Here is a 14,161-nt window from a genome sequence, read left to right as displayed (position 1 = left end):
TATACAAAAAAGGTTACTGTTCAAATGTTCCTTTCTGTCAACTTTTGACATGTACTATGGTTTTTTTCCTTTGTTTTTACTAATCCTTTAGAGTGCAGGCTTTTCACATGGATAGAACAGCGAAGCATCTGTAATCTTTGAATTGCTGAGAGTATGCATGTTCTTCCATTTCCCCACCTAAGATTCTGGTCCAGTTTATCTACCCTAGAGAATTGAGTATGTGTGTACTTTATAAATTTTAATTTTATAGGCGATTCCAATGTGCAGCTCTGCTTAAGAGCTACCATATTTTGAAAAAAAATTGCAAAGTATTCCAATTCTATTAAGTAAATTTATTGTTATAAGGCAGAACATACAATCATTTTCTTATTAAAATTACAATCCAGAAGTCAATCTTTGTAGATTTATTTAAACAGCCTGCCAGTTGATAAACAGGGCACGTGTTAAATACATGATTTATTAAAAATCATATAAATAAAAACCTGGAGTCTCCTACCATTCCATAAAAAGGGGGCCATTATCAGAAGTAAATGGCATGGGTAGAATATGGAGGCACTTTTCACAGCTTCTTATCCCCCCCTCACCCTATGTAGACACACCCTTGTAACAGGTGCTCCTGAGCTTGAAGCATATGGAACATGTTTGTTCTACTCTGTCAGAAGTCACATCCAGAGTCCACTGACATCTTAGAAAGTCTCAGGGTAAAACAAACAAACAAACAAATCATTTCTATCAGAAGCAAGGCTGTTGCTCCTCAGTTTCACCTAGAAGTATCCACATCCTCCCACAAATTCAAGATTGTGTTTAGCTAGTATGTATCAGTGTGGTCTACCAACTATTGAAATATTGAAATACAGGTATACTTTTTGGAAAATATGAAGTGATGATACCCAATAACTGATAAAATTAACTTAAAAATTATAATAGCAATTTATTTCCAGTTAGTTGTGGATACATGGTAAAGGATGTGTTTTGCAGGACACATGATGAAAGGAATTTCTATTGCAGCAACATCTGAGAACTATTTTTCAGAACTAGAAATTTGTTGGGTCCACATTGTGCACTGTATAGGCTTTGTGAAATGTAGTGTTTTACTAGCATAACTGGTTTACCATTACCTGTGACTTATTTAGTTCTTAGAGCCAAGTCATTAGGTACTTACTTGACTACTTAGAATGTTCTAATTGTCCTATCTGCAGGGTTTTTTAATATTTCTTCTTCAGGAATTTATAAAGAATTATCCAATCACTGAAAGGGACAAAAGTTTAAATTTTTAAAATAGTTCAGGTATCATGAGTGTGAATTTGTTCAATTTAAGAAAAGAAAGGTAGAAATTTTACCAGTTTTGAATTTGGATCTGGATTTTTAATCATACTATGCAAAAATCAAATTGAAACATTTTTCAGTGTGTACAATATCAAAATAAAAATCTCATATCAAATCAAAAGTAAATTCAATAAAAAACAAATTGTGTTTCTGGAATGAAAATTAACTTTTCAATAAAAATTATTGTATCATTTTCCCTTGTATTAAATTCAAATAATATTCCAAATGTATAAATCATTTAAAATTAAAATTACTTAACCAACTTTCATTTACATTGTATTGACTGCATTTACATACAGTGTATTGAAGTTCACTTGCAATAGTTAATAATGAAGAGGAAAATATTAAAGAATGTTATGAAATTTGTAAAATTAAAATTTTAAGGATAAAAGTTTTCATCAAAGCAAACCATTTAAAATAATAAAACATTTTAAAAATACTTTATGAAAAATAAAAACACAGAAAAAAATAATACTTTATAAAAAATCACTTTAGTAAAAATAAAAACACTTAGGAAATAAAATCAAAATGTTAAACATTATTTATCTATATTTGAAGTAATAAACCATTTCAGAAAATATAAATATTAGGGAATTTACTTAATATATTAATTCTGACATAGAGATATCATTGGAAATCATTTTTATGTTACTATAGTTTGTAAAGCACATATCTAATAAAATGAGAGAACAACTTCTTCGAAAACCTAAAAGTCAAATAAATTAAAATTTTAAATATTATTATACAACTTGAGTGCTTTTACACCTAAATGTTTTATATGTAATTTATATAAAATTTAAAAATCAGGAATTTGTATACAATTAATAGTTTTCCTTATCTCAGGAAATTAGAAGGAAAAATAATCTTTAATACTATGTTAATATTATAGTCATACATATGAACAATAAAGAAAACAATGTTTCCATGCAAATTGTGCTCATGAAAATGTATTAAATTTTTTAAACAGAGCCAATAGAATAGTACTGAGAAAGTAAGCCAAGTTTTTCAGACAAAATATTTTGAGTTCAGAGATGAAAAGAAGAGCATATGTTACAGATTGAAATAATAAACACTGGGAGAATGTTTAGACTTTAATGGCAGCCTATGGATAAAAAGGCATTTTGTAATGTTCTTGCTGAAATCCCTTTGTTAAAATTTCATATACACTATGAAAATATTTACATTTGAAGCATATATATTCTATTTTATACACATATTTATATATGTTATTTAAGGTACATATATGTATACATTATGTGAAAATAAATATAATAATCAATAACATGTGAAAATGAATAGATTTCCATAATAAGTTATATAAAAATTAAATTTATTTGACAAAAGTAAAAAAGTCAATGTTCCTTGATTTACGTAGTCCTTAATTTGGCCAAAAATTTTTACAAAGCTCTATGATTAATTGAAATAGGAAATTCCTATAATAATTTTCATAATATAGTTAAGAATATAGATATTAAATATTTTAAAATGCAGCTTTTAAACTTTAGAAAAAATTGAATACAATTGCTTTTGCTTTAATAGTGCTTAATAGATAATTCAATAGAAAGACATCCTTGATGATCATAGAAATTATTACATGTTTTAATTGAAGAAAATAAATAATGCATTCTTAATCTTTTATATATTGATCAATATTACTGAATTAGTGGGTAATGTTTGAATATGACCCCAGACCCTTCCCACCTTATCCTCAAAATCAAGAGGCAGGTTGATTTTGCTTGTTTATAGTCTTCAGGAGTTCAAAGTTTGCTAAAAATGTATTATGAATATTAAAGCTTTCTTTTAAATTGCAATTTAATTTTTAAGGAAATAGTTTCACTTCAACTTTTGCAAAGTATTGGACATTGTGCATTTAATATGGAGACTATAACATTATGTTTTACTTAGAATTCCTCCAGGGCTGGGGAAATTAGGTGTCTCTGTGTATCTCTCTTACACACACACAAACACACACCATATGTGCAATGCACACATATGAGGAGGTAAAAGGAGTATTTTAAGTCTTCTCATGTCTTAGATGAAATTTGAGTAGAGTATTCCATCAAGTTATAGTTCTCTCTGAGTTACCCATTTCAGCAAGAACCTAAACATTCAGGAAGTCAGAACAAACCCAGATTAGAGGTAATGTATCAGGAAGAGACAGAAAGCAAATGAAGAGCATCAAGGTCTAATTTACCACCAACCTTAGATTCAAAAGAATTCCAGATAAATCTCATTCATGTGATCTGGAAAAATGCTACTGTGTTATAAACAAGGTCATAGAATGTGAATTGCTAGAGATGCTACTATATTATAAACAAGGTCATAGAAAATGGCGTGCCAGAGAAAACCAGTACTTTCAAAATAGAAACTAAAAACATAAGAAAGAAATTTTAAAATCAGTCACAAGTGTCGAAGGACAAAGTAAATGACAAACTATGAGAAATAAAAAGGAAAGAAATTGAAATGGATAAAAAATAGCAAATAGGTTTATCAAAGGGAAGTCTGTAGTTTTCTTACACATTCTGATATTTGATGACTAACTCCTCTTTATGTAGATATACAATATATTTCTCAAATATTGGTGAAATTTTAAAAAGATTGATTTGAAAGAAAATTTAATTGGAAAATACTTGTAAACATTGATCAATAAAGGAATATAACTCTGTGTGTGTGTGTGTGTGTGTGTGTGAAGCAGAAGAGAAAATTTTACTCCAAAATAAAGAAATAACCATTAAGCATCACACAAAGATCTTTGGGATCCAGATGTCACATGAACCTGTTTGCTCCTGAATTCATTGCATGGGATTCCTGCCAAGGCTGTTAAAAACTGGAAATACCTGTTTTACAAATTCAATAGTTCATGTTATCTTTTCCTAGCTCTGTTTGTCAACTGGAGTTCAATACTTGCATTCATCCTAATTTACTGCATGGGATTTAACTGGAGGCTGTGAAGAGCTGATAGGATTTCTGACAGGGGAGTCAGTTACTCTCCTGTAATAGACAGCCTGGTTTTGATGAATACTCTTATTTTTTTTTCATTTAGAAATCTTTCAGTCACCCCAAGTGTATTCTCTACCACAAGGACTGCCACAGATTCTAAATTCTCCAAGCAATCTATCTTTGCTTTCACCTAAAGACAGACCTTTGCTTTGTTTTTAGAATGCAGATTTCAAAGTCTCTTTTTCTTGGTCCTTTCTAAATGACAGGTGCAGAACAGAACACCATTTATTTAAATCGATGAACTTTTAAAGATCTTTGTGCATTTTAGGTTTTTTTTTGTAAATGCAATAGAATTCTTAAATTGGACTCCTTCTGTCTTATCTGCTAATGTAACTGCTCTATTTTTCTTCCTACAGTGGAAACTCTGACCTTGGTGGATCAAAGACTTAGAGAATCAAGGTCAGCAAGTGTCAAGAGCAAGAGCAACAGCTTCCTTATTAGGTGCTTTTTTTTTTTCCTTTTTAATTAGACAGGTTTTATTTGCAAGTTTTTTTTTTTTCTTCTTTGTTTCCAGGTCTCTGAGCCATATGGAGGAAGTCATTAATGGCAACTCAGAAATGAGAATGCTTGCTCTTTCTCCCTTAGCTCCAGAAAACCTTCCTGTGTGACTTGACAAGATAGATTTCCAGCTGATCCTGCAATATCAAATGAATATTTGTATGGTGAATATTTAGTAAATATATAAAGATAGTTAAATTTAAGCAGGAGGCATGGTGCAACAAAGACTTAAGGAACAGTGTTCTTTAACTTAATATAACAATTTTATTAAGCAAGATGCTGAAAGAAGGAAATGTTCTTTCTAAAAAAGAAAATGTTGGGCTGGGAATGTGGCTCAAGTTGTAGCGCGCTCACCTGGCATGTGCGGGGCGCTGGGTTTGATCCTCAGCACCACATAAAAAATAAAAAAAAGATGTTGTGTCCACCGAAAACTAAAAAAAAAAAAAAAAAAAAAAACCTCTCTCTTTAAAAAAAATGTTAAAGACTACTGAGAAGAACTAGATAAGTGATGAGAATGCTTATGATAAGTGAAAAGAAATAAAGGCTTTCCCTCTTTCAATTTTGTAATTTTCAAATTATTTAAATTACATTTTAAAACAGTTGTACTGCAGAGGACCCCATATTGAAAATGTTGGTTTCAGCAGTTGGTTCATTAACTTGTTGAATTATTTCACAAGATTGTAAAATGAAATATTTATCATATATTGATAATAGAAATCTGGTAGGAATCAGTTTACCAATAGCTGTGTATCTGTGCATGCACACATCTTTTTAGCATTCATAATATCTGTGATAAATTTCATAAAACATAACCTTATAAAACATCTTTCCCTGAGTAACATAGGGGCTGAGGTTATGGCTCAGTCGAAGAGTACTCGCCTAGCATGTGTGGAGGCACTGGGTTTGATCCTCAGCACCACATAAAATTAGATAAATAAATAAAGGTATTGTTTCCATCTACAATTTAAAAATATTTTAAAAAAAGAAAATCTGAGTAAAATAGACTATTTTTTAACAGATGTGCAAAGAAAAATTCTTCATTTTCTTTAATCTAACACTATTTGAACTTAATTTCCTTTCCTTTGTGTCATTTAGAGCAAGTTGTAATTTTCTTGTTACACTCAGAATATTTTAGAGACATCTGCTGGAAAGGTGCATAATTGCAAATTTTATAAGACAGGCTTAAGTGGTATTTTTCTACTGACATTTCAAAAAATGTCTTGAATATTATACCATAAAATTAGGCAAAATCCTGTAACCCTCAAAAGATACAGCAAATGTAAAATCTCTCAAAACTATTATTTGGACTTAAAGATCCTTTCTCCTAGCCAATAAAAGTCTACTTGAACTTCCTAAGAATTGGTTCCTTTTGATAGTGTAAGTAATAGTTTTAATAAGATATCCTATAACTATACTACTATTTTGATTATCTGAACTGCAGTACAAGTGTGTATGTGTGACGGATCAGTGTATTGTGGAATAAGACACCAATGACATGCCTCATGAATTTTGATGCCTTAATAATGACCTGAAGAAGATCTAAAAAAGAGTGGGAGAAAGAAGAAGAATGAGGTAGAAAAGTGAGGGAAAGAAGAAAAAGGGTGCCTAGTTGCTAACAACACCATTTTATTACAATTTATTGATACTTATTGTAAATTTAATAGTCCCTATTGCAATCTAAATTAAAAGGAAACTGTTCTTTTTAATGTTCTGGAATTAATTTTGTTTGTGGGGAGGAAACTTGTTGAGGAAGGAAGAATTTGTAAGGTGAATATACTACCTTACAGACTTTCTGAGTAAAATAATCTCCTGACTCTGTGAGGAACCAGTCCTGAAATGACTGTCATGGTGGCTGCATTTTCAGGTTATTCCACACCCTTGAGGGTTCAGAAAGAGGTTTGAAGAATACATCAGCCAAACTGATTATCCTTGCCATATTTGAGCCAGCCTGTCACATGAGACAACATATGACAGTGTTGTCAAACACTGTTTTTTTCTTCTGGGGGACAATTTTTCTTTACTGTGTAAGAATAAAAGGCTGGTGGCACATTTATCAAGTGTGATAGAAAGGGTGTGGGGTGATGGCACGGGTACTTGGCATATAATTGGGTAGTCAGGAGGGGAAAAAGTGTCTAAATCCCTAGGCTAGAGATAATGAAGAACTGATCTGGGGAAAACTCACACAATAGTTCTTGGTATCAACAGTGCTTCTATTGCACTGATAAAAAACTCAACAGTCTTTATGGACTGCAATAAAAGTGAAGAGAAGAATGGTATGAAGTAATAGGACATTCTTTTGGAATCAAAGTTATCTTAGAATTCTCTGACATCATGACACACTGGGTATTCCTGCCTTCAGAGAATTATTTCCACCAAGATTCCAATAGAAAATAGATCTTTCCACAACAACTTGATCAGTGGATAGCTGAATTATGAGTAGTTCTAACTATATGATTGTGACAGAAATTCATAAGTAAAATGTTTTGGGATACTTTTGTCAATGTGAATTAAGACAACAATTTGTAATTTTGTATTAAAAATATTCACAAGTTGTTTTTAATTAGAATACAAAATGTCACTAAATAATCAAAGGTCATCCTCTTGATGTAATACTTTGACAAATGGAAATAATAGTACATAGTAGATATTTTAAATTGTCAACTAGACTTTGTTTCTGTGTGTATATTTACAATCTATGGGATTGTTTTTTCCTCCATTGTGGATGTATTTCACCATAGTGATTAAGAATTATTCACCAAGGGCTGGGGCTTGGTGGTAGGATGGTAAAGTGCATGCCTAGCATGCCAGATACTGGGATCTATCCAGAGCACTGTGGGGTGGTAGCAGGGAGAATCAATTTTCAGGTACACAAGGCTGAAGCAGGGAGTAATTGCAATCCTCAGCAGTTAGAGCCGGTGATATTCTTTGACCTGAAGACTTTGCTCCCTGCCACATATCTACATTCAGCCCTTATACAGCAAAGTGTATAATGATATCCCAAATGTCTAGAAGGCATTCTTCAAGCAACCACTTGAATCTTCAAGAAATAATAATGAAATTATCATTCCCCAAATATCCTTTCTTATATAAAAAGATAAATATAAACCTGAGAAATATGATTCTAAATACTGTCTAGAATTTTTATTCATCTGTAAAAGATAAACAAGAACAAATATATTTTACCATTGTGAATATATGTCTCATGGAAATCAGAAGTCCTCTGAAAACAGGGTATATTTGGGTCTTTTCAGAATATGCTTTATTATCTCATATTCAGATATTTTCAGTATAGATCATATTTGCTTTAAATTTTTTAAATATTTTTTTTAGTTGTAGACAGACACAATACCTCTATTTGTTTTTATGTGGTACTGAGGATTGAACCTAGTACCTCACACATGCAAGGCAAACACTCTACCAACTGAGCTACAACCCCAGTCCCTTCTTTAAAATTTTATTGTATCTGATTATAAATGAGTACATGTTCATGCTGTGGTCTGAAAATGCATTGATTTTTTCTATCATCTCTGAAATTCAGGCCAGACCCAGAATAAATAGCATTACAGAGAAATTTGCCTACAGATTTTCATTGTACAGCTAGCAAAACTATCTATAATATCCCTAACTAAATTGCAAGATTCCTAGAGCTCTTGTATTATAATTTTCTTTTTCTTAATGTGAATCATAATGGTTTCTCCACACTTACATTAATTTTTAATCACAGTCTCTTACAATGTTGATTGAATTCCCCACCACTGCTAACGGCCTTTCTTGTAATATTCATTCATTTAAAATATGTATGCTGATGCCATATCTTATTTTTCAAAGGCAACCTGTTTAAAGCCAAAAGCAAAATAATAGTCACATGGATGTTAGGCCACAGCAGGTTACCATGTGTTTGATCAGCTTTGCCACCAGAAAATCCTTAAAATCTCAGTTGAAAAAATTTGCTCTATTAGGATTAAACAGAAGAATTATTCATATACTTGATATATTCTTTAATATGGAATTTCATTCATATGTGCATTATTTCAAATAAGCTGAGACAAAGCTATATGTTATTCTTATTTATACCTACAGTCACTTCTAATAATTACTTAACATAAAATTAATATTCTTGATATCATAGTGTGCTATATTTTGTAGCACATATTTTTCTAGTGTTAAGAAAAAATAAGATATTTAATAAGATCTTTATTTACTCATCATATAAAGCCAACATGGAAATGGAGGGAGAAACTAAAGGATAGTTTAAGATTTTAGGGTGCTATCAATAGCTATCAAGTCAGAAATTTAAAAAAAAAAATAATAGTTTGACTATATGTTTATTTACCCTCATTCAAAAGGGAAAAAATAATTATTTTCTTCTATAAAATCATTCATCAATTTTTCAGACTTTATATGCTTGTAATTGTTATTATGAAATTAATAACAGAGTGTACCTTTTAGCTGACATTTTGGTCCACTGTATCCAGGACAGCACTTCCATTCCAATGAGGTAACAATTTTATGTTGCATCCTATAGACAGGATTAGTTCTCTGCTGGGATCTAGAGGGGAGAGAAATTGCAGGAAAATAGATTATTTGTCTCATATTATCAGTAGGAATTATAAATATAAAGCATTTGAAACAATGCCTGATGTATAATAAGCATTTTGTGTTAGCTGTTATAATCACGATCTTCAGCATCAATATTATATCTGAAACTGCCAAACTTAGATTTCTTTGAATACACTACAAAAAACATTAGTGGTTATACTTTTGATATTTTCAATTTCTTTCATTACATTTTCTAAAGATATTTCAGCTTTTCCTTTAATAATGTTTTTTAGCTAAATCAATATTAGAACTTATTTTAATTTCAAATTTTGGAGAGTTATACAGGAATAACTTACTTTATTTCAATTCTATTATTTCCTATATTGTTTCAAAGAAAAGGTCCTCATTTCTTCTAGAAGAATATCAAGCAACTTGAAACGAATTGGATACTAGAGATCTAATTGTCTCATTCAATCTCTATTTTCTCTCCTCCCAGTTTTAAAATTATACTATCTACTATTTTTGCTATCCAGTATTTCAGAAAGAAAGTGAGGGAGGGAGACAAAGTGTCTAATGTGCAAAAATATTATTTCTGAGATTAAAATCATGGAAGAAAATTAATGTTATAATCTTTCAATATAACAATTACTCTATAGTTAGTGAATGGTACTAAATCACTAAATTGCAGACTACATGTCTGTAAATATAAGTCATAAAATCAATTTGGCCACATTATTCTTATCCATGACTCTTACACATAGATGATATTTATCAAATGGGTCTATGAAATAGTCACATATTTTCTTGCCCAAACCTCATATTATTTTTATGATGAAAATACTATTGTCTTGATTTGCTGCTGAGAAACCTCAAAACAGAGAGATAAAATAACTTGCTCAGAGTCCCACATTTAAAAGTGATAGAACTGGAATTTTAACCCATGTTGTGTGGGCCAGGCTTACACCCTCGAATTTGTCAGCTACTATCCATGAGCATGAGAAGCCCTTGGATATGTGGATGATAGCATATTCTAACAGACTGAGCTTTCAGTGACTGTGGTTTTGGGTTGTGTTACAATGTGCAGGTAACTCTAAGTGTCCAAGGTCATTCCTCAATTATAAAGGGAGTTATAAGATTTATTTCCATCTCTAAAATTTCAATAAATTATAGTTAGTAAATAATTCTGTTCTGTGAAATATCATATCCAGTCCAACGACTACAGCTTAATTGAAAGTGAGCCAGTTTGGAAATGGGCTTTGTTCAAAGTTTGTAGGGAGAGGCTCACACAATTAGTTGAATCACCATTGGGTTTGATTTACCTGATTTGGAAAACTGAGTATTTGTTGTATGTAACTCAGATACAATAACAGGAAAGGTGACAAATACTGTTTAAGTACTGAAATAGTGAACGAATGGAGAGATCCATTCAAACGTACAAAAAAGATAGATAAGAATAAAAATAAGTATTTCTGGCTTATTTAAAGAGAAAAAAAATAACAAAGAGCTCACCTTGAACCCAGAAGGACAATATGATAGGGGTTACAGTGGTAATAGTTTCATTACTGAAGAATTAACAATGCATTCTTTGTGTCTTATGTTCACAAGGAAATTATCACAAAGTGAGTAAATGCTGAAGGCAGAACTGGAGCTCAGCTCTTTCAAATCCCTAAGATGTGCTTAGTTCTCTGGACCATGAACCTTAGCTATCCCCCATGGGAGTAAGAAACACCTTGATTTTATGTACCCTTACTGTGCATTGTTCCAGATTGCTGATGTGTCAGATTCATTTCCTGAGTTATTTGTACCACAATCTGCATAACATTAGCCATCATGGCCTGAATAGCAATTCAATTTTTTTTATTGCAGGCTCTTCAGGAACATCTCCAGCTGAGCTACTGTGACTACATGAATTCAGAGAATTTATCAAGTGCTCAGCCCTACATTTTAGGGCAATGACATAAATTAAAAAAAAAAAAAACAACTAAATAACATGGGTCATTAAAATAGACACAAGAAGAAAGGCCCCACTTAACTGCTTTACCATACATAATTGCAATTGCTTTTTAAATTTTAGAATATGTGCCAAGTTACCGTATTGCATTGTATCATAGTCACCACTGCATTAATGTATATTCACAAGTATTCCATGGATCCTTATCTTAAACAAAAGACAGTGTAGAAATAATTTTTTTTAAAGTAATACTGGCACAATTTTTTTTAAAGCTTCACATAATGGTCGCAGCCCACTTCTTTTTACAAAATAACTTCGCATAAAATCTGCAATGATTATGCGGTGGAATATGGTATGTACAGAATCCTCTCTGAGTTAGTATGAAGAAATAATAAATAAATCTTCAAAACTGGATTTTTATTTCATAAAGATAGCATTGTTGGTCAGAATATAGAATGAAAGTGATATGACTATAAAAATAGAAAGAAACGTGTTAACATTTATTAAATATTCACAATGCACCGGGCACTAGGTCAAGTATATTACTGCATTATCTCATGTGATTTTAAAATCATATGACACAAGTATTATTAGGATCTGCATTTTAACTTACTGAAGGTCTAATGTGATGGCCCTCCTTTGACCCTACTACACATATATGCATGAGATGACTAACTTTGCATATTCTCAGTCATAATGATAATAGCACAAGCTGTGTTTTCAAGAAACATTACATACGTGTAGGGACAGGATCCAATGGTCCGGCTGCAGGGTCCTTTTCCACCAGGAACATAAGTGACCTGGTTGTCCAGTATCACCGTGGGAGATAATCTGGTATGTACATAAGCACACCAGTTCCTAGGGGATAAATCAATATCATTATAAAGATCACTGTCAGCAAATATCCTTTCCATCAAAACTATATTCATGTGCCTATATCAACTTCTGCAAGTATTGTAGGTTAGCTGTCTTAAAGATGATATCTAGCTTTAAGACATGTAGATATTAGACAGAATAGACTGATTACTACATTTCAGTACTGAGATAGGATACTCAGATCTAGGTCTATTAGTTTGGATAATGTGCAATAAGGGAGAATTAAATAAACTGAATAATGATAAAGAACAAAATAGAAAAAAAAAACACCTGTTATTAACAGAATATATTTGTGTGTGTGTTACTAGGGATTGAACCCAGGGGAGCTCAACCATAGAGCCACATCCCCATCTCTTTTTAATATTTCATTTAGAGACAGGATTTGCTAAGTTGCCTAGGGCCTCACTACGTTGCTTAGGCTAGCTTTGAACTTTCAATCCTCCTGCCTCAGACTCCCAAGCCCCCGGGATTACAGGCATATACTACCGTATACAGCTCAGAAGATGTTTTGATTGTAAAGAAAATACAATATTCTAGATGCAAACTATTATAATTAATAAGAGGTCTGCAGTGTATTCAAGTTTAATATAAAAATTTATAATAGCTAATCAATTTATTTCCCCCATGACTTGAAGATCAATTACATTTCTTTGTACTGACCACAAATTCAAAGAAGACATCATTTGCAATAGCAAAAAGTAACAAGGATAATGACTTCAGACTCAATTCACCAAAAGCAGTATAAAATTTAATCTATAAATATTTTAAACGTATTGAAAGGCTAAAATGAAAATCTAATCATCAGTTGATGGGGAAAGCCAAAATAAACATGTTGAATCTCTTCAAATAAATCTATAAATTAAATGTTTATTTAGCAATAAATCTTCGTTTTACATGAGAATTTAAGTCATTTTATTTTATAAATTTTAAATAATTGACTAAAATTATGAACTTCAAAGAGTTCTGTTTCTAGCTCTAGCAGAACATTGGTTATACCTGCCTATGTTAACAATTCTATCTAGCCAAGACATAAAGCAATAGTTTCAGATGCTGGACAGCAGATGATACAGTCATATGATTCTTGAAAGAGTGAGAAAGCTTAATATGAGCTCCATGTTCAATAGAGCTTTCAAAATGCATCAATGCTTGCAAACAACAAAACTGAAACACTTGAATAACAGTCCACAGTGCCAAGCAAGAAGCAGTAAACAAAGCTAGATGTGAGAAGCAGGAATATAAGACCAATTCATAGAGTAAAACTCCAGTAAACAGTAGAAACAGAGATGACACGGGTGTTAGAATTAGCAACCAGTGACTAAAACAGTTAAACATTTAATAGAACAAGAAACATAGACTTTATGAACTAAAAATTGACTGGATATACTTAACAAAATTTGGCCTAAGATTGCATAGTTAAGAGTTTTAGGAGCCTAGGAGATAGACTGTGACAGAATAAATATTTCATGAATAAGAATGAAATTTTTTTGTAAATTTGATTTAAAAAAATCAACCTCATATCTAAGAAGCTCAATGAATGCCTAAAGGATAAATGAAAGTAAAACCTTACTTAAGTACATCATATTAAAATTCCAAAAATACCATATGAAAAGAAAAAAAAGCGACTATGTTAATTATCTTGATTTAATCATTCCTTATTGAGCTCATCTAAGGAATCCTTCCAAAGCAGAAAAATTGAGTACCATAAAACTTGTGGAAGGTTTTTTTTTGAATGAGATGTTTTAAGTATTCAAAGAAAGAGAGAGAGAGAGAGAGAGAGAGAGAGAGATTTGGGCATATTTTGCTAAAGCATAGTGATACCTAAGGCAAAAATATCTCAAAACAAAGAACTGGGAAAAGCAAGAAATAAAAACATAGGTTTATAAATTAACAGAACTACAACAAAGGAATCTCCAAAAGAATAACTAAATTTATCATGCAAATCTAATGATGATCCTTTTTTTTTTTTTTTTT

The 14,161-nt window shown here is 31.4% G+C and overlaps 1 protein-coding gene across 1 annotated transcript in view; it reads right to left on the bottom strand.

Moving 5' to 3' along the window:
* The window catches only part of Mmrn1 (multimerin 1), a 61,919-nt gene that overhangs the window by 27,959 nt on the left and 19,799 nt on the right, over positions 1-14,161 (bottom strand). Inside the window, exons 3-4 of the mRNA XM_015484556.2 lie at positions 12,053-12,172; positions 9,267-9,373 (exon numbers count right to left, since the gene is read on the bottom strand). Of these exons, the coding sequence (XP_015340042.1) occupies positions 9,267-9,373; positions 12,053-12,172 (227 nt within the window). The remainder of the gene's footprint in view (positions 1-9,266; positions 9,374-12,052; positions 12,173-14,161) is intronic.

This window comes from Marmota marmota, unplaced genomic scaffold (genome assembly GCF_001458135.2).
Source record: "Marmota marmota marmota unplaced genomic scaffold, marMar, whole genome shotgun sequence".
Taxonomy (NCBI): domain Eukaryota; kingdom Metazoa; phylum Chordata; class Mammalia; order Rodentia; family Sciuridae; genus Marmota; species Marmota marmota.
The sequence above is the reverse complement of the archived record's forward strand: the minus strand, read 5'-3'. Positions and strand labels throughout refer to the sequence as shown.